Source organism: Eleutherodactylus coqui, chromosome 3 (assembly GCF_035609145.1).
Source record: "Eleutherodactylus coqui strain aEleCoq1 chromosome 3, aEleCoq1.hap1, whole genome shotgun sequence".
Taxonomy (NCBI): Eukaryota; Metazoa; Chordata; class Amphibia; order Anura; family Eleutherodactylidae; genus Eleutherodactylus; species Eleutherodactylus coqui.
The window spans coordinates 136862137-136883805 of record NC_089839.1 but is presented as its reverse complement, the minus strand read 5'-3'; the positions used below and the strand labels follow the sequence as shown (position 1 = coordinate 136883805).

Below are 21669 nucleotides of genomic sequence, written 5' to 3'. Positions count from 1 at the left end.
ACCAGTCCTTTGGAACGAATTATCCAAAACTATACTAAGAGAGAGAGAGTATTCAAAAAGATCTAGAAAAGCTTGCACAGTGGGCAGCGACTCACAGAATGGTATTTAACAATATTGGTATTTAAATGGTATTTAAATGAAAAAAACACATACAGAATGGGAGGAATTAAGCTAAGCAGCACATGTGAAAAAGACTTGGGCATACTAATAGATCATAGACTGAACATGAGTCAACAATGTGATGCAGCAGGCAAAAAGGCAAACACAATTCTGGGATGTAATAAGAGAAGCATAGAGTCCAGATCACGTGAGGTAATTATCCCCCTCTACTCTTCCTTAGTCAGACCTCATCTAGAATACTGTGTCCAGTTCTGGGCACCCCACTTTAAAAAAGACATGAACAAACTGGAACAAGTTCAGAGAAGAGTCACCAAGATTGTGAGCGGTCTGCAAAGCATGTCCTATGAAGAACGGTTAAAGGATCTGGGAATGCTTAGCTTGCAAAAAAGAAGGCTGAGGGGAGGCTACAAATATCTGAAGGGCTGTCACAGTGCAGAGGGATCAGCCCTATTCTCACTTGCACAAAGAAAGACTAGAAGCAATGGGATGAAACTGAAAGGGCTCAGGCTCACAGAGGCCCAGATGACCAGACTCAGGTTAACGAAGGCCAAGATGACCGGGCTCAGGCTCATGGAAGACAAAATGATCTGGCTCAGGGTCATGAATGACAAGATGGCTGGGCTGATGGAGGACAGGTTCACGGAGAACAAGAAAACAGGGCTCAGGCTCACGGAGAACAAGATGACCAGGCTCAGGCTCACGAAGGGCAAGACGGCCTGACTCAGGCTCACAGATTTTGGCCATATAATGCGAGCAGAGTCATTAGAGAAATTGTTAATGCTTGAGCAGATCAGCAGCAAAAGAAGACCTGGCCGCGAAAGAACACGATGGCTGATACTGTCAGAGATAATACTGGCATGGAGAATAAATAACTGCAAGAAGTGGTGTAAAACTGAAAAACATGGAGAGAACTTGCCGAGGGTTGTGAACAACTGAATTGCTAATAACAACCATCTTTACAAAGTTACCAACAAAAATAACACACATTCATTTTTCAGAAACATTGAAACCGGCAGAAAGTAATTCCCAGAAGTTTAGGATTTACAGCCCCTGTCACCCTCATTCTATGCCGGCTCTGACTTGTTTCTCTGTCTTTATAAGCAATATTATATTATACAATATATTAAAGAAAACTCATCATTCTAAGCTATTTCCATCTTGCCGGACATTGCTTTTCCCCATGTAAAGCACTACATGGTGCTGAACCAAATATAAAATCACTTCACTTGGAGACCATTCATTGTGTTCTTTGCATTCTGATGAAATAGCCCGAGCTCAGCAGAGTCTGATCCTGTGAATTACCACATCCCAGCTCTTAACATGCAAGAATTCCAAGTTTTGTCAGGCTGAATGAGACGTAGTAAGTTGCTTTGGTATTGTCAGATCCCAGCCACTTCTTTCTATGAGACATCCTTTCTCCACCTTTCAATTTAGTTGAGCAAAATGTGGGAGGGAGAGAGAATAACCCAGTAAGGTACAAGCAGCAACTTAGGTGTCAACAGTTGGAGAAAGCTGCTTGCGGTGTAGTCAGTTTGCACTCAGCCTGGCTTGCTACTCTTTCAGCTTCATTAACATGCAGTTCTGACTTTGCTATACCAGTCGACATGCTGCCTCATTCAAATATTCGCTTGTGCCTTGAAGACATCTGCTAGAGGAAAGTTCACAGGGCAGAGAAGGCAGAGAAGAGGATCTCTGTGTTTTTATTAGTATCCAGTCTAATTGCAGCTTGTCAGGATGACCCCTGGATTACAGTACTGGATACTTCTGTTCCTTTGTTTTACCGGCTTTCAGGAGTCTATGTCGGCTCAGGTAAGAGATTTGCTTCTGAAATCCATATAAAGTACATTTATCCAAGAAACATAAATATAAAGCTGCAGATTTATAAAAATATAGTGGCTGCTAACACAGAACAGTAGATCAACATGGGAAATGGATGTAAAAATACAGATCTAGCAAACACTATTTTTACTTTTTTTATAACTTCTGTATACTACAATGCTATAAATCGTACTATTGCAGGGCACCTGTCATGTTAACCATTGCTACATCTGTTGGTCTCCGTTTACAAACTTGGTCATCATAATTTTGTCCAAAAGCTTAGCGCTTCATTTTTGTGGTACAATTTCTTTTCTGTTAAAGATGAATCTCCATCCTTGTTGCTACTTAAAAGGAACTAAGAACACGCTGTCCAAACTGCACACATCATGTTGTAGAGCAGGAGATGCTGAGCAGACTGATATATACGTTTATGGGGAAAGATTCAGCATAAGGCTGCTTTCACACCTGCGTTAGGGGTAGCTGTCAATCACTGATAAGACCGCCCATTGGACTGTTCAGCTAGGAATGAACAAAGATATGAATTAATAAAACAGTTCGGCTGCTTTCACACCTGCGTTAGGGTCAGTTCAGAGATTCCGTCTTACTGAGAGAAACTTTAATAAAATGGAAAAAAAATGATTCTTTATTCCCCATTATTTTCAATGGGGTTTTTTAAGGTTTACGTTCTATCAGGATAAGAAAATCGCACAGTCTGCAGCGTTATTTTTCTGCCCAAAACAGGGAAAGTTCATGGAATGGAAGCAAACAAAAGCCTTTCTGTTTGCTTTTTTCATTTTTTTGTTTTTGTTAGACAATGGGGAAGAAAAAACTGATACATTTTTTTACATTTTATTTCAGTTTCTCTCCTCCTGCAAAAATGGAACAGAAAAAGGAAACTCTGAACTGTCCCTAATGCAGGTGTGAAAGCAGCCGAAGGCCATCTGCACACGGGCAGATTTGCATTGCAGAATCTGGAGCGGTTGTCCGCCTCTAGATTCCGCAGCAAATGCCACTCGTAGCATGCTCTGGCAAAACGTGATTTCCTCTACACTAGCATGCTGCGATTCTGTGTGACTTTAAGTCAATGGAAGCCATGCGCCCCATGACCCTTCCACAGTCATCATTGCAGAAAGATTGTGGGATCCGTGTCATCGCCTAGCAACGGCGCGGCACAATCTCTACTGCACATGGGCACCAGCGTACCAGACGGCGCATCCGCAGCATAGATTAGAAGACAGCAGACAGGTACACAGAGCACAGGGTCGGATTCTGCTGTGGGATCCCACATGCAGGCGGCCTTACTCGTATTTATAATACTTCATATCTCTGTTCATTCTTAGCTGAACACTCCAATAGATGGTCCTATCAGTGACTGACAACTACCCCTCTATGTACACTCATACATATCTGTCAATCACTGATAACTACGCCCACTGGACTGTTTAGCTAGGAATGTACAGAGATATAAATAAATAAAATACAAGTTCTACTGAATCTTTCCCCATAAAACTATAAATCAGTTTGCTCGGCTCCTCCTACCGCATAATATGATGCTTGCATTTTGAACATATGCAAATTAGGAAGATGGAACAATACCTCTGCAGCATCACCTATTGGAAGGTAGCATCCCTACAAGTCAGTATTAGACTCTTTAGACAAGCCTTATAACAATGACTGAGAATTGTAAGTTAAAGCCAGAATAACCATACACATACAGCTGTTTTGGGGGTTTTGCTCCTCAGTGTGCAGTAGTTTTCTAGTTTGGGTAGTGAGAGGCCTGTAGATTTGGGTCAGGAAGAGTATCGTTCCTCCTTAAGGAGAGCACCTAGAAAGTGCATGCTCCTCTGGGAAATATGCAAATAAGAAAGATGCAGTACCACCTATTGGACAGCAAGTTCTAGCTCACATATTCCCTTTGTAGAATATAGAAAATTAGGGGACTATGTAAATAGCTGAGATATTGTTATACTTGTACTAAATATTTGCATTTTTGTAACAATACAATAATGTGTTCAAACGAGTTTCATGCCATCGCAGTGCTTTTTAGGTTATCGCATATGGTAACTGTATTATTTCTGTAGTTCACAAAAGTGACAGATGTGCAGTAAAGAATAGGACTAAAAAACTGGAAGTGGAGAAGGCGCAACACTCCAGGTTAAAGCAAATAGGAAGTGACCAGAGGTGTGGAAAACTTCTTTTATTTAATAAAGTATGTGATTAGCTTATGATCATTAGCTGATCATGTACTTTATTAAATAAAAGGAGAAGTTTTCCACACCTCTGGTCACTTCCTACTTGCTTTAACCTGGAGTGTTGCGCCTTCTCCACTGCTAGTTTTTAGTCCTATGCTCTTACTCTGTCACGCCCACCCAGGTGGTGCGTCATCTAGTCAGGCAGCACCTCCCCTATTGAAGGTACCACTTCACTCTCTTCACCCCTTATGTAGTATCATTGTTCCCAACAAACACAACTGTACGGTTTTGCTCCACCCCTCTCTTTCCTCCTCCTCCACAGATGTGCAGTAGAAACAGTTGTTTACTGTTCTGTCAAGTACAACTTGGTTAAACACTTCTAGCACCCTGCTACAAGCAATCTAGAAGCAGACGGATCATAGCTGTGAACTTATGTTATAGTATTGTGGCATTGGGAAAATATCTACATTAAGGGCTTATTCAGACGACTGTATATCGGCCGGGTATTCACGCCGGCCAATATACGGCGTCTCTCTCTGCAGGGGAAGGAGGCTGGAAGAGTCGGGAGCAGTGCTCTGAGCTCCCGCCCCCTCTCCATCCCCTCTGCACTATTTGCAATGAGGGGAGGTGGAATGGGGCGGAGCTAATTCTCAGAATTTAGCCCCACCCCCGTCCCGCCTCCTCTCATTGCAAATAGTGCAGAGGGGCGGAGAGGGGTCGGGAGCTCAGAGCACTGCTTCCAGCTCTTCCAGCTTCCTCCTCCTACAGAGAGAGACAGCGTATATCGGCCGGCGTGAATACTCGGCCGATATACGGTCGTCTGAAGCTGCCCTAAGGGTATTTCCAAGTTATTTTTTTAAACCAACAGGAGAATTTAAAAAATAACAAGAGAACAAATGAAAAATATCATAGGATATCCATGGTTATCCCTGTAACACATAATGCATGCAGCATACTTGAATATTTCATGCAACAACCCAGCTCATAGTTATAGCTATACCTGAGAGTCAGATTACCACTTCATGTTATGATCTGCAGGAATTCTCTTGCTACATGGTTAGCTCCTGGTTTCTACGTTTGCTGTTGGGGCAGATGCTATGCAACTATCCCACAGCTATTCCATTACAGTGAGTCAACTGACTACTGCTGTAGCCCAGAGTTCCTCATTGGTTATCTTCACTTGAAATTTTGTTGGCTCTTGCAGTGTGGGGTTTGTGATAGCATAGCTGTGTCTGTTGAAATTCAATATTCCTTGTATACATCTAGTTTCTGCCTAATTTACTCATGTTTATTGTATACAGATGTAGTAAAGTTTAAACTAACTTGTTGCAGCAAGTTATCACAGTTATTTCATCACAACAAAAGCTATTAAAAATACAGATAAACTGGCACAGAACCTTTTCCTAATGTACTGAGTGTCAAGTTAAACTTTTGTTATATCTATTGTTTGTTACTGTGGTTGTTTCCAATGCAGTACTTGCTCCCAGCCTTGCAGCTTGTTTGTCTATTCCCAATTTGTACCTGTGGTGTCTGCTTCTAGTTGTATTTGGTTTTCTTGTCTCTGGGTTCTAAATGTCCTTTCATTTGTTTCTCATGGTCAGTGTGACCATTAGTGATATTTGAAGGTTGCCCAGGGACAGGGATGTCTGGTGTTAGGGTCAGCATCAGGAATATATTATAGAAATACTTAGGGAAAACTAGGGTTGGGTTTAGTGAGATTGTATTTGTTTCCATCACCACCTATTCCATTTTATGTCATAATTTTCATCATCATGTCATTACTGTTACCATTGTGTTTCGGTCATTTGTTGGTGAGTCCCTAGTCTTACATTTGTGTTTCCGATTTGTGTTGATATGTTCTTCATATATTCTTGTCACTGTCTGGTTGTAACATTATTTGGCTGCATTGTAAGTCCTGGATATACCTGAGAACTGGAAAACATTTTTAGTACCTAGGCAAAAATTGCACCTTTAAACACAACACCTCTTCTGTGTGCCCATTTCTATATTTCACAGGGCTCATGGGAGGTGACACATTCCATTTTTGACGGCCTTATAGTGTTTTTACGTCCTGGAGATGCAGGACGTGTATAAAGAGCAATCACGGTGTGACCTCCCTTCATACATCCCGGATGTTGGCTGTTTCTTACAGCTGACACCTGGTGGCAACAGCTGCAATGGGCCGCGTGGCTAAGCGGGGTTGTTAACCCATTAAATGCCACTATCAATTTTCGATGTTCAGCGGTCCCGTAGGGTCCCTCACAATGACAGCACAGGGAGCCGTGCGGGTTTCATGGGAGCTGGGGGCCTTCTGAAAGGCCCCATGGCTGTCATGGTAGAATGCCTATCAAGCCTTCCCCAAGGGGTGGCTTGGTAGACTGCCTATCAGATTGCAGTATGATGTAATGCTGTAGCATTACATCCTACTGCAGGTGCGCTCAAAGTATCACAAGTTATGGTCCCCTGGGGGGACTTAAAAAACAGTAAAAACAAGATCAATAAAGTTTTATTAATTGCAAAAATAAAAAAAAGTAATAACACTGTAAATCACCCCCCTTTTGCCATATTTATAATAAAAGATTCTAAATAATAAAACAAATATACGTGTCCGTAAAAGTCCGATCTATCAAAATAATGCATTATTTACCCCGCACGATGAACGTCATCAGAAAAAAATAAAAACCGCCAGAAATGCACTTTTTTGGTCATCCTGTGGCCAAGAAAAATGCAATAAAAAGCAATTAAACAGTCCTATGTATTCCAAAATGATACCAATGCAAACTACAGGACGTCTCGCAAAAAAATTAGCCCTTGTAGAACTATGTCGACTGAAAAACAAAAAAGCTAATGCGTGCAGAATTGGCAGCAGAAAATAATTTTAAAAAATTAAATATCTTTGAAAAAAAAATACCAGTAGTACAGCAAAAAAAAAATTATTTATATATATATATATATATATATATATATATATATATATATATATATATATATATATATATATATAAAGTTTGGTGTTGAAGTAATCGAACTGACCCATAGAACAAAGTTATCATGCCATGTTTGTTGCAGTTTGTGAGCCATAGAAACAAGGTGCACCAATAGTGGCGGAATTTCATTTTTTTTCTATTTCTCTCTACTTAGAATTTTTTAAAGATGGTTTTCAGTACATTATATGGTACATTAAATAGTACCACTGAAAAATACAACTCGGGCCGCAAAAAACAAGCCTTCATACAGCTACGTCGATGGATAAATAAAGGACTTAACATTTTTTACAAGGGGGGAGGAAAAAACGAAAATAGAAATGAAAAAAAAAGCTCAGTCACTAAGGGGTTAATGTTATAGAATATATAAAACAGACAGCGCTCAACAAAACTTCTCTTTTCAGCAGTATGCTGAGATATTTTCAAATTCCAGTAGTGTATATCCTACATTCCTTTCCTTGAATACTTTTATTAAAATTTCATTCATTCCAATCATATCTGAGTAGTTACAAAGATTCCATAACCAATGTATGAAAGAAGGAAGAATGGGAAGCATTTAAAGAGACGAGCATGGATGAACACAACTTAGACACATGCTAAAAAGGAAAAAAAATATGTTTAGCCAATGGAAAGAGGGGAATATCTAAAGGAGAATATAATGCAGTGTCAGAAAGGCTAAAGCTAATAATGAATTGAAGAGAAGAGAAGGGTGGAGCGACTCCTACTAGGGATGTGATCCTAATATTCAGAATAGTTTTTTGTAGAATAGTTAATAGGGTGCTACCAGTCCAATAACTGTCACCATAGGTAATGGGGCATAGAAATGCGTAATTGTAAAAAGGAGAAAATGTTGGACTGTGGGCGCAACCCTTGTAATGTGAAGCACATAAAAGCAAAGGAATTAACCCAATTTCTTCTTTATTATTTGCATTTTAACAAGCACAAATAACACGTTTCGCAGCCCTTTCTTCAGAAATAGCCGTAAGGAAATACAGGGATGGTTCTATAAAATATTTATGTACTGTACTTCCAGGAAAGAAGAAATGGCTTGAGGTTTGCAAGAGTTGCCAAAAGCAATAAAAAAAAGATTTGGGGGATATGTCAAAAGCAAAAGAAAAGTCAAAGATGCTATAGGATGTTTTCAGGATGAAAATGTAACAACTGATCTTCCCTGAGCTATTGGGGGAATAAGAGCATCCAGGCTGTTTGTAAGCAGAGAGATGGTGAGGGAACACTTAGCTAACTACATGAAGTCTCCAGGTCCAGATGAATTACATCTTAGGATATTACATCATCAGTGAAAATTGAAGCACACATGGATATCATTTTTGTGTGCTCCTTTAAATAAAGCAAAACATTGATTTGAATTGGTGACTGATGTCCAAGAAATCAGATTAAAATAGGACATTGTGATCTTTCAATAATGGTCCATCTAAAAAAGTACACATTTACATAGCCCTATTGACGGTAATGGGTCAGTGTGCAGTCTGTTGCAAATATGGATATGAAAATCGACCGTATGTCTAAGCTCTTAGAAATTACATTGAGGCCAGTCAGTTGTCACCTGGATTTAAATGTATGAATCCATACACTTGGCACTATTTCTTATGGAATGATTCACAATTAACCAAAATGTTAAAAGAAAAGATTAAACTCTATATATTGTCTTCATTTAGGAACATAACACCAATAGGCAGTAGGTCATTGAGCAGTTCTATTATTGTGTAGAAAGTTAGAAATCTATTAAATCCAAGGTGATGCCTGATCACACATGCATCTGTACTTTTCGTCCATAATATGGAGCTAATGTTAATCTATACAAGAGTGTATAAAGTACATATTGTCTATTAAAAATGCAATATTGTCTATTTTCATAGAAAATTGTTATTATACGTGTGGTGCCCCATGGCGACCGAGACACGAAGCCCACTCTGAGGAGCTGGCAGGGGTAGAGGTGTCACTTGTCACGGTGGCTCTACCAGACTCCTCCCCAGAGGGATGCATGGAACCTGGGCAAAGGCACCGCCAGGCCCCTTCCTGGCAACTTGAATAAGTGTAGTGGACTAGATGATTTGTCACACATGACACCACCGTTCCTTCACACTGTTAATTCTCCGGCGGTAGAATAAAGAGAGTCCACATGCTCTACTTGAACTTGTAAACTCAATCACTGGGAACCGCCAGTGTTCGGTGAACTTTACTGTATACTTGAAGACAATACAGCTTACTCACATGTGCAGGAAAGACAGCTTTTCAGTAAACGGTCATGGAGGGATAAAACCAGACCTACAATCTAAGGTATCTGTAACGCTCCGCTCCTGGGCACACACACTCTGAGACTCTGAAAAACTCTGGAGGGGAACACAACACTCTGCTGACACACACTCAGTATTCTTGAAGTAGACACTGCACAGCAGGCTCCTTTACTCCTTTCTCACACTCCTCACAGGTGATTCCTAGGAATTGGAACATCAGGATACCTTTCTTCTGCTTCCATCACTTCACCACATGAGGGCTGAAGGTACCCCCATGTGGCCGACACCCTCACTCCTTTCTCAACCCTGGAAGATAATAGAAGACAAGCCAACCTAACACCACGTGACTAGACAAACTTGTTACTTTTTCCAGACATGTCCCAGCTACTTTCAGACATTAAGCTCTTACATACTGCAGCTGTGCAATACACATAAGAGCAGACAAGACACTTTGCCCAGTGCATCCACATAAAAGACATGACATGTATGAAAATTATGGAGGGGACAGATATAGGTGTTTCAGGCCACTACACACGGAATGGGCACTTTTTTTAGAGATACCTGCCCTTTCACAAGTAGAATGTACCTGTATGGGAATTGCACGCAAGACCCCAGAATGCAGAATAAAATCAAGTGAGCAAGTTATCTGTAGAATTAAAAATGTCAATTCACATTATAATAGGAAATTTGAGCGATCTCAGTGACTTTGAACGAGGCATGGTCATCTGTGCTAGACAAGCCGCGTCGGTATTTCAAAAAGATGTTGAAAATGTACAGAGAACGGTGTGTTTAAAAAAAAAAAAACATCCAGAAAAAGGACATACTGTTGGTGAAGGAAAGGATGGCAAGAATTGTTCTGTTGGGCAGGCAGTGCACAGTCAAGCAAATTACAGCTGAATACAGCTAATGTGTCCAAACACAGAACCCATCGTTCTTTGGCACAGATGGGCCAACATACGACAAGTTCCAGTGTCATTGCTGTGTAAGAGAAACAGGCGAGACTCCAGTGTGGAAAAAAATACAAAAATTGTATCACTGAACTGTTGAAAAATATCGCTTGATTGGATGAATTTGGATTTCTGTTTGCACCGTACTGATGGGTCAGAATTTGGCATAAGAAACATGAATTGATAAACTGTTTCTGCTGCCTGTTCAAAATATATCAGCACGTCTATATAATTTGTAGCGACTGCAGGGGCCAATATTCTTGTGGAATAATTACAACACATTGAATCTATGTCATGATGAACTGTCACAGGCCAAGGGAGGCCCAACGTGGTACTAAATGGGCACTCAGTGTATATGGTTGGAAAATGCCTTCCTAAAAATGCTGGTGACGTCATGATGCAATACGATCCATCATACAGACATATTGTAGTTCTTAATTATGCAAATCCAGAAATATGGTTACATGAAACTGCTCTGAGGGTGGAAATCAGTGAACAATAGACTCATTGGCTCCAAAATGCAGAGCGGTCAGTTTTATGTCACTACATCCTTCCAGCGGGGAAAGAGTGCATGATGATTGCATTGGAAAGGCTGGCTTTCAGGACTGTAGCAAACTGTAGTGCCTTTTTACAGGTTGATGTTTATTATGGCCTCTTGGCAAACTGCATAGTGAGCAAGTTAAACATAGCTCTTCAACAGAGGGCTTATTATGAAGGTGCATTACAGCATACCAAGCAACTCAGCTGAACTTCTCTTTCACATCACCTTCATTCAAATATGCTCACATTTCTGCTAAAAGTTGAATATTTGCAGTAATTTCTTAGCAAGAAGCAAATTGCTCGGAGCTTTAGGCATTTCCTCTTCAATATTCCTAATATGCACTTAGTTCTGAGACAGAGGACTAATCCTGAGAGCATCGCTGAGGACCCCTCTGTACGTAGATGCATTTTAAATATGCAAAGCTATTTTACAGTAGAATTCTGTTAGTCTACCACGGTAGTATCAGATTAATGCAGTGATAACAGGATTTTCCTAGCTATTGGTGTCTAATGACTAGTCACTGTGAAAGAAATAATACTTCTTTTATCATAACCTGACATTCCACTAATAGGATCCTATAACTACTGAGCAAGAACACATAAAAAAGGTTAAGTCATTGGGACAAATAGAAAAAAAGATTGTGTGGTTTAAATGAGAATCAGGAATTAGAGAAACTTGTAATACGGCAAATGATGGTCCTTAATTTTGAGTGGAACAGCACAGTGCTAAATTCTTTTCATTTCTAATGATTTAGCATTTTAGGTGTTCATGCTCAGTAGCTATAGAATCTTCATCTTCATGGCCCCTAGAAGAAATTGTGTGCTGCAAAACCCAGTTACATCTCAGCCAGATATATTAGAGTTGTGGTGTGATTAGACAAACGGTTTTCAGAGCCTTATAAAAGGCTTTCAGAGGCTCCTTGTGTGTAGTGACCTCTTCTTCCGCTTGTGTAGAGCTTGTTGACCACTAGACGCCTCTATGACAAGAAGAGATTTCACCCAGTTACCACAGTCTGAGAGGGGGTGCACTACTGGAATGTGAGAAGCTGGATGGTCGTAGTGACAAATTATCCCACACCTGGGCCATTCTGACCATACTATTAGGAAGTGTTGGGACCAGTGGATGCATGAGGGCACACAAGGCAACCGGGCTCAAGACACCCTTGACAAACAACTGGTAGAGAGGATTGTTTGATCGTCCAACAAGCATAAGCAGCTCCAACTGTTTCATTGTCTGCCATCCAGAGACAGATGGCGCCATCGTTGCAGGCCCCTGTGTCTGTCGGAACTATTTCCAGGCTCTTGGCTGAAGGAACATTACATGTACTGTCTTTGACACCCACCGTCGTCTCCGTTTGAATCCAGGTTTAGTTTGGACACTGACAACAGCCATATTCATGTCTGGAGACCTTAGATGAGAGCCTGAATTCTGCCTTTGTTGTGGAGCAGCATACTGCCCACTGCTGGTGTGATGGTCTGGGGGGCCATCGCATATGACAGTCAGTCACCCCCAGTAGTGATATGAGGGACAATGACAGCTCAGCGGTATGTACAGGACATCCTGCAGCCTTATGTGTTCCTCTCATGGCAGCTTCCAAGAGGCATTTTCCAGCAATATAATGCTTGGCGACACACACAAGGGGGTCACAGGAAGCCCCCACAACATTGTCACACTTCTGTGACTACCCAGTCGCTAGATTTATTGCTAATTGAACATGTATGAGACCATCTGGGATGCCAACTTTGACAGCCTATGAGATTGCATGATCTAAAGGCTTAGTTACAGCAAACATGGAGCACCTTGCCACAGGATACCATATGGAAACTTTATGCCTCCATGCCAGCTCATATCACATCTTGTATCCTAGCTAGAGGTAGTCCCAACAGTGTACTAGAGCCTCCATGCCTGCCTGTATCACATCTTGTATCCAAGCTAGAGGCAGCCCAACAGGGTACTAGAACCTCCATGCCAGCCCGTATCACACTATCAAAGCTAGAGGCGATACATCAGGGTACTCGAACCTCCATGCCTGCCTATATCTCATCTTGTATCCAAGCTAGAGGCAGCCCAACAGGGTGCTAGAACCCCCGTGCCAGGTTTGGCCACTGGAATTTCTTCATGTTTCATGCAGTCTTTGGAGCGATGAAAGGAACCGTAACAGATTTAATTAGACTTTCACAGAAGAACTAGCATCCGAGTCCACTTTATGCCCACGTTTGTTGAGGGTATGGGCCGAGGCCAAGGTCCTGGGTGGGGTGCAACTGTGCGAGGTTTGGCCACTAGAATTTCTTCATGTTTCATGCTGTCTTTGGAGCGATGAAAGGAACTGTAACTGATTTAATGAGACTTTCACAGAAATACTAGCATCCGAGTCCGCTTTAAATACCCTGAGTGGTAAACTGCCGGTTTGGTTTGGGTCTGATAGACGCACGCATCGCTGGGGGTCAGCACTGATCGCTATGTATTAGCTCTCGTGTTACCACAGTTATCTGAGACACTGGTTTGGACCAATCAAAAGAAGCGTAACTGATTTCACAGGGTCACTGTTTACCTGTGGTGGCAACTTTTGCAACACCTCCTGCTTGAAAGAAATCTTTTATATTCGAAAGGGTTGTTGAATTGTGCAGATGCTTAGATGTACTAGTCCGAGTCCACTTTATGCCCACGTTTTTTGAGGGTGTGGGCAGAGGCCAAGGTCCTGGATGGGGTGCAACTCTGCCATGTTTGGCCACTCAAATTTCTTCATACTTGATGCTGTCCGTGGAGCGATCAAAGGAACCGTAACTGATTTAATGAGACTTTCACAGGGTCACTGTATTGCTGTGGTGACAACTTTTGGAAGACCTCCTGCTTAAAAGAAATCTTTTATTTTAAAAAAAAGGTTGCTACATTTGGTGCATGCTTAGAAGTACTAGCTTCTGAATTTGCTTTATGCCCACGTTTGTTGTGCCTAGTAGTGCGCACTAGGCTTTCGCAAGCTTCCCGGTTGTATAACAGGTCAACTCATTGTACACTGCCTGTGTTTGGCTGTCCGCTGACATATAATGCCTTGAGTGGTAAACAGCCAGATTGGTTTAGGTCTGATAAATGAACGCATCCCTGGGGTTCAGCACTGGTTGCCATGTATTATCTCTCGTGTTATAACTTACCACAGTTACCCGAGATACTGGATTGGAGCATTTACAGGAAGCGGAACTGATTTAATGAGACTTTCACAGGGTCACTGTATACCTGTGGTGGCTAATTGGGCGACACCACCTGCTTCAAACCAATCTTTGGTTTTAGTATGCGTTGCTGTATTGTGGAGATGTGTAGAAGTACTGGCATCTGAGTACCCTTTATGCCCACGTTTGTTGCTCTAGACAATTTTGTGATGGAGGTGGCACAGGATTGGAATTATGATCGTACGTTAATTAATCAGCAACTCTCATCAGCATTGTGGGCTATCGCCCACTTTTTTTAAGAGGGTCGCTGCCAGGCCCTGCCAACCCTCTGCAGTGTGTGTCTCCGGTTCCTACTCATCCAAGACACACTTATAAATAGACATGAGAGTGGTGTGGCTATCAAGTGAGCATGTGGCATAAGGGCAGCTGAATGCTGCGCAGGGAAAAATGTGAATTTGCTGTGGACGCAGGCTTGTGCGGGGGATTGGACAGCAATGCCAGCATGTAACACAGGAGAAGAGGCAGATGTATTACCCGCAGGCGGGGATTGGCCTTCGTTGCACCTAGTTTGGTGCTTAGCTAAGATGTGCCTGCACATGTGCCTTGCTGCTTATGGTCTGTCCCAACTAAATTGTTAGGGGGGTGACCGCTAGGCTTTTGCTCCCAATTTGGCTTAATAGTGCAACCTATGAGCCTCAGATGCACCCATGCATGCTGCCTCTGCTGTTCTCTATCCGTTTCTGTGGTGTTTCCACGACTTTGTGATGTTTTCAGGTGATTCACACAACCTCCCTGATGCAGAGCATCAGTCACCTTGAAAAATGCTCGAGCCTCCCATTGACTTCAATGGAGTTCGTTACTCGAAACGAGCACTCGAGCATTACGAAACGTTCAACTCAAGCAACGAGCACCCAAGCATTTGGGTGCTCGCTCATACCTAATAAGATATTATTTGTCCAGGCTTGTAAAGTGTTGAGGAAGGTGTTTCCAGGATAGAATAAAGTATTTTTCAAAAAAGGCAGGAGAGGTAAATGTGGGGAGATCAGGCCACCTGAATATTTAATGGAGTGCCAGATTTAGAGAAAATGTCTTGTGATGATGTTAGTCATAAGAGGTCTGTGTACTGGTGGGGTACACAGAATTGTAAGAGGATAGATTTCAGGGGGCTCTAGAGGTAGCCAAAGGGAGACACAAGAGCTAGTTGAGCTATTTGGAGTGCTTGGTAATATTTAAGGACATTTGTAATGCCTTGACCTCCTTTCGTTCTACACCTATGTAGGGTAGGAGAGTTCTACCAGTAGATTGGGAATCGAAGTGTGGGGAGAGGACATCAACAGTAGGATATTGTCAGCGAACATACAGATTTTATAGTGGAGCGACACAATCACAACCCTTCTGATATCTGGGTTATTTTGTATTTTGATGGCTATTGGTTCCTTAGCTGAAACAGAAAGAAAAGAGCATAAAGAATAACCCTGTCGTGTGCCCCTGAGAATGGTACCTGAACAGAAACATTTATAGAGAACAAAAGCCTTGGGCAAGGTATATAACACTTGTAACCATGTGAGAAACTCAGTAGGGAATTTCCAATGTTTAAGTATCGAGAACAGGTATGGCCAGATCAAGGTATCAAATGCTTTTTATATGACTAGGGAAAGCAACATGGCAGTAATGCCCCTAGAATGACAAATGCGTGTGAGATAGGTGATTTGATGGATGTTGTCAGGGGCCTGGTGGCCTCAAACAGACCCTACCTGATCCCTTCTAATCATCAAGGGGAGAGCAGTATTTAAGCATGAAGCTAGAGAAATTGAGCAGCAGTTTTATTTATCTCTTTAACAAATATCTTATTGGGTTTTGCACAGAAATGCATGCATAAATGTATTAATAAGCATGAAAATGTTATACTATAGAAATATATTGAATACAAGTTGGTGTGAGATGACCTCCATGTCCATATTTAGTAATGGTAGTCCTGTCGTGCAGATAGCTAAAATGAAGAGAAACATTCACTGTGATCTGCAATATAGCATGTAGGAGGTTGCTGGAGATAAATAGTTGCAGAGATCCACATGTGTATTGAGTTTCTGTGGTAGCCTCAATGTTGGTTATTGGTGGCGATCATGCACATCAAGTGTGGACTTATATGCGTAAAAAAATAACAGAGAGAAAAAAAGAGACAGTATGACAATACCTAACAACTAAACAATACCTAAAGTGGAAGAAAAAACGGGGGATGGATGCTAGTCAGTAATGGGCTCTCCCCCCTGTTCCCTTCCAAAGGGGAAGAAAAGAGGAGGAAGAAAAATCACACACATCAGCTGCACTATTGTGAAGAGTTAGCTTATTCGTATGGTTAATGATCCATCAACCCTACATATCCCTAATGCTTATCAATTAGAGTGGAATCAGCATGTGTAACCAGAAAATCTGAAGCATCTCACTGAATGGTATCAAAGTTTCTCAAGATGACCAAGTCTGGTTGCGATTAAATGTTCCATCAAACAGCTACATTGAACCATCAAGAAAATCTCAGTGAAGGAAGGGGTAACAGAGCTTTTCCATTTTCCAGCTCTAAATGTTCTGGTTGCTGTAAAAATTTGTGAAGTAATTAGATCGTCAGTGTTATAATCATCCGTCCCCAATGATAAGAGCACTATACCTGCGCCCCAACTGAGATTAGCTTCCAGTATTGAGCATGCTTGGTTTACTTGATCCCACACCGGTCTAATGAGATGACATGACCACCAGATGTGCATCATTGATCCAGTTTGTCTATTGCATCTCCAGCAGATGGTAGAGTGTTGTGCTGACATCTTAGCAAGGTGGTAGGGGGTCAAAAACCATCTATATGGAAGCTTCCTATTTGTCTCTAGATGATTTATGCAATGGTAGTTTTTCAGGTTAAGCTGGAAAGCCCTCAACCACTCATCCTCACTAAAAGACTCCTGGAGATCCCTCTCCCATCTCATTTGGAATGGTAGAACGGATACTGTGATGTGATCTGATAATGAAGAATAAGCTCTTGAAATACCTCCCTTGCGTGTTCTGTGATCAAACAGGCAGGATTCATACTTTAAGAATGGAGTAATTTCTAAGGGCCCCATTGAGGATATAAAGTGCCTCAATTGAAGGTATTTATAGAATTCTTTATAAGGTAGCTAGAGTAAGCTATGTAGATCAGTAGATTTAGTGTCTGACCTACAAGTAAATCTTCTAGCTTGGAGATACCCCCTGGTGCGCTAGGGACTAAAATTTGTGTCTGGAATTAACAACACTGCCCAAAGATGATTTTGTTTCAGGCTCAAAATTAGTGTATTCTTATGTATTTCCATCTGCTGAATTCAAAAATCACTATAAAATGCCCCGATTAGCTCTTGCTTTAGAGATATAGTGACATGTCCTTTTTAAGAGTTTATATTTTTATTTTGTGAGAATTTTTTGAGGGGGAAGAGTTGTCCCCCCTCTCAACTGACATAACACAACACAATATAAACATAATAATTGTTGCTATGACTGAGTTTCATATTGTTTCTGTTTTTCTTTTTTTCAGAATTTCTGGTTTTGGAGTGCTTTTGAAGTGTAAAATTTGCTGTATCAAAATGCCACAAAAATGTGTAAATTTAGTGAATAATTTTTGTTACATTTGTAGTAAAATAACATTTTCATCACAGATACGCAATCTGATGCCTCTTGTGAAGATTCCCTATCATTATTATTTTAGTATCAAGGTAGGGTACCAGGATAAGTCATGGACTCAACATATATGTTGCAACTCTTGTTCAGTTAAACTACGAGAATGGTTAAAAAATAAAAAATGATCTATGGCTTTTGCTGTACCTATGGTTTGGCGGGAGCCTACAAACCATACAGATGACTGCCATTTCTGCTTGACTCCACCTATAAAGGCAGGATTGCCAATGAAGAAAACAGGAACAGTTCAATACCTGAATCTTCCATCTGCTATTCAACCTATTTCACATTCAGATAGTTTTCCAGTTCCTACTCCACCCCAACATTATGAGCTTGAAGTAAAAAATGAAAAAAAGTGTGGAAAAAGAAGAACCCAACAAGCCTTCCACATCCCATGACCCTGACTTTGGGATAAAAGATGATACACCACACAGACCGAGTCAAGCGGAATTGTGTGATCTCATTCGAGACCTTGACTTGTCAAAGGAGAAGGCAGAACTTCTAGGGTCAAGACTACAGCAATGGAATCTTCTCCAACGTGATGTCAGGGTCTCACAGTACAGAGAATGTCAGAGGATCTGCTTCCTTTTTTTGAGAAGAAAAACAGTCAGTTTTTTTGCTGCGATGTTAATGGATTGATGAAATGTTTGAATTTGAACCATGATCAAACTTAATGGAGGCTATTCATAGACTCCTCCAAGCTTAGTTTGAAAGCTGTATTACATCACAACGGCAACCATCTTCCTTCTATTCCTGTTGGTCATACAGTTCACATGAAGGAGACTTATGCAAACATGCCAGCCCTCCTCGACTCAATCAAATATGCTGAACACAAGTGTAAAATCTATGGCGATCTAAAAGTCATCGCTGTGCTCTTAGTAATTAAACTGGGCTACACTAAATACTGTTGCTTTTATGTATGTGGAACAGTAGGGATAGGAAATCACATTACATTTAAGTGGACTGGCCTGCAGAAATCTTGACTCTACCGAGAAAAATGTTGTTACCGAGCCTTTTGTGGACCCAAAGCATGTTCTTCTTCCACCCCTTCATATAAGGCTGGGTTTAATGAAAAAAATTGTCAAAGGTATGAACCAGGAAGGACAGGCATTTAAGTACTTAAGAGACAAATTTCCTAGATTGAGTGATGCAAATGTTAAGGAAGGGTTTTTTGTTGGGCCACAAATGTGACAGCTTGTAAAGTATCCTGCGTTTGACCCCTTTTTGGAGGGAAAAGAAAAAGAAGCCTTAAAGGGAGTTATTCATGGATTCTCAGGCAATGAAAGAGATGATAACTACACTCAGTTGGTGACAGTTCTGCTGGAAAAATACCATCAACTCGGATGCAACATGTCCCTTAAAATGCATTTTTTCCACTCCCACCTAGACTTTTTCCCTCCTGGTTGTGGAGCTGTCAGTGATGAACACGGAGAAAAATTCCACCAGGATGTTTCTATAATGGAACAAAGATATCAGGGCCATTGGAATGAAGCAATGCTTGCGGATTACTGCTGGTCTGTTTGTAGGGATGCTCTGGAACTCACTTACAAGAGGCAAGCCAAAAGAAAACGATCTCATGATGTCACCACATGATTCTCTTCACACCAAACCACCTGCCAGGAATTCTTCCATCAATTTAGAAATCTTAGTATTAGAGATGAGTGAACGTACTCTTTTCGGATGTTTTTGCACTCGAGCACTGCGTTTTCCGAGTAACTGACTACTCGGACGAAAAGATTCGGGGGGCGCCGGGGGTGAATGGGTGGGTTGCAGAGGGGAGTGGGGAGAGAGAGAGAGCTCCCCCCTGTTCCCCACTGCTATCCCCGCTCCACCACGCCACCCCCTGCCCCCGGCGCCCCCTGAATGTTTTCGTCCGAGTAGTCAGTTACTAGGAAAAAGCGGTGCTCGAGTGCAAAAACACCCGAAACTAGTATGTTCGCTCATCTCTACTTAGAATGTAACTGTCATTAAAAAAAATTTCAAATGCACTTTCAATGTTGTTAGCATATGTAATTAAAATGTATCATTTTCTCCTAATCCGTGAAAATAACATACTTCCACCTATTCTATATCACAGAAACTAGAGTTAATAAAAAATTTTCTTTGTCATATTTGTTTTATCCCATAATTAGTAAGATTTGACTCATGAAGTTAAGGAAACATTCCAAAATATTTTTTGGGCTGGTCAGTGTAATTGTATCACTTCCAAGGGTATTTTAGTGATCCGTGGAGAAACAAACTTCAATGTTAGAGACATTTTTTCCCACTATCATAAAAGATGTAAATGTAGAAAATATTTCATTTAATCTGGAGACCCACAAAAGATTTGACAGTTTATGATATGGAGTAATACTGCATTCAATTTTGACCCAGCGTTTGGAAGGGTCATCTGTCCATCAACCTTTTAGTTGATTAAGAACTGTGCCATAGTAGTAATTCTTTATACAGGGATAGCACAAGGTAACTTGTGAGGGTTGGAGAAACAGTAAAGTGAATGAGATTCGTGCTCTTTGATTCTGCCATATGAAACGCCTTAGCAAACTTTGAATTCTATTTAAAATGCTGTGGAGTACAACTATGGGGAGATTACGGAACAAATATAAGATTTTTGGGAGTAGTAACATTTTGACAATAGCTATACACCCAAGAGACGAATAAACGCTGATATTTTTTATGCTTAAACAGTTATTATTATTGTTTTGCTAATATTATAAAATAAACAATAGCACAAAGGTCCCTCAGGACCCTATAAATGTATGATCACTAATCATTTTTAATGTCTTTTTCTAAGTTTGTTAATAGAGCTTTGAAATTATTACGTCCCAATTTGGATATGGGAAAAGTTATCGTGATTCCCAGATATAAAATATGTCAATCGGACCATTTGTATGGGTAATGATTTTGTAAATATGTTTGGACAGATTTAGGGTTGCTCATATCGAGAATATATCAAAAAAGCATAACTCTGAATAAACAGAAGTGCTCTATAGCAATATGCAAAATCAAATAAGTAGGTCAGCACTTACAGCTGAATAAAAAGTATCAAACTTTATTTCTATAAATATAAAATAACAATTTAAAAACATACACAAGATGAAATGACATCTGAATAAGCAGGGACAGAATGTGACAATTCAATTACTGTGATAGCTCACAGCATAAATAGTACATATATTATAACTAGCTGATATACCCAGGTTTATTCGAGTTAATGTGGTACAGGTGTTTACCTGTTGTTCACACGGAAAATTTTATGAAGTCATGGTTACTTCAGAGGAACCGAGGAATAAAATATGTATACACATAGAGAAGCATTAGATTCTTCTCAGGCTGCATGTACCGATTTCCTTCTACAGAATGTGCCACTTTTTACCATTAAAGGTAACGTCCCCTTTTATTTAAATTTACCCCCAGACTGGAGGTTGCAGCCCTTTCTTAGCCTTAAAGACATGCTCCATCCCTGCAGTCCATGGCCACTTCCTTATGTACTTTACAGCCTTTCAGTATATACACATAGAGGTCAGTTATATTATTCTCAGTATAGACACACAGATGTCAATTAGATTCTCCTTATTATATACACATAGAGAAACATTAGATTCTCCTCAGTATATACACATAGAGGTGAGGTAGATTTTTCTCAGTATATACACATAGAGGCAAGGTAGATTCTCCTCAGTATACAAATCATTTCCCTAACTTTATGGTTACTGAGAAAATAACTATGTCATGTATCGTGGATTTTCACAGTTTTTTACGCTTAGAATTAAGTATTGAAGTTGTGACCCCTTTACTTTTCCTATTTCGGACGTAAAAAAATGGTCATGGCAAACTTCATGTTTGTGCGTTTCAAATGTTTGTTATTAGTTAACACACATTCCCCAGAGTGATGTCTTACCCAGTTAACTGATGAAGGGGCCTACCCCGAAATGTGTATCCACTGGTTTTAATTAAT

At 40.7% G+C, this 21669-nt stretch overlaps 1 protein-coding gene across 3 annotated transcripts in view; it reads left to right on the top strand.

Annotated features, from left to right (window-relative positions):
• The first annotated feature begins 1550 nt into the window (after nucleotides 1-1550).
• FBLN7 (fibulin 7) overlaps nucleotides 1551-21669 on the top strand; it is a 132265-nt gene continuing 112146 nt past the window's right edge. Inside the window, exon 1 of one of the 3 annotated variants that reach the window (XM_066596126.1) lies at nucleotides 1551-1929. In XM_066596126.1, the coding sequence (XP_066452223.1) occupies nucleotides 1855-1929 (75 nt within the window). In that variant the 5' untranslated portion in view covers nucleotides 1551-1854. The remainder of the gene's footprint in view (nucleotides 1930-21669) is intronic. The other 2 variants (XM_066596128.1, XM_066596127.1) reach the window with 2 other exon arrangements.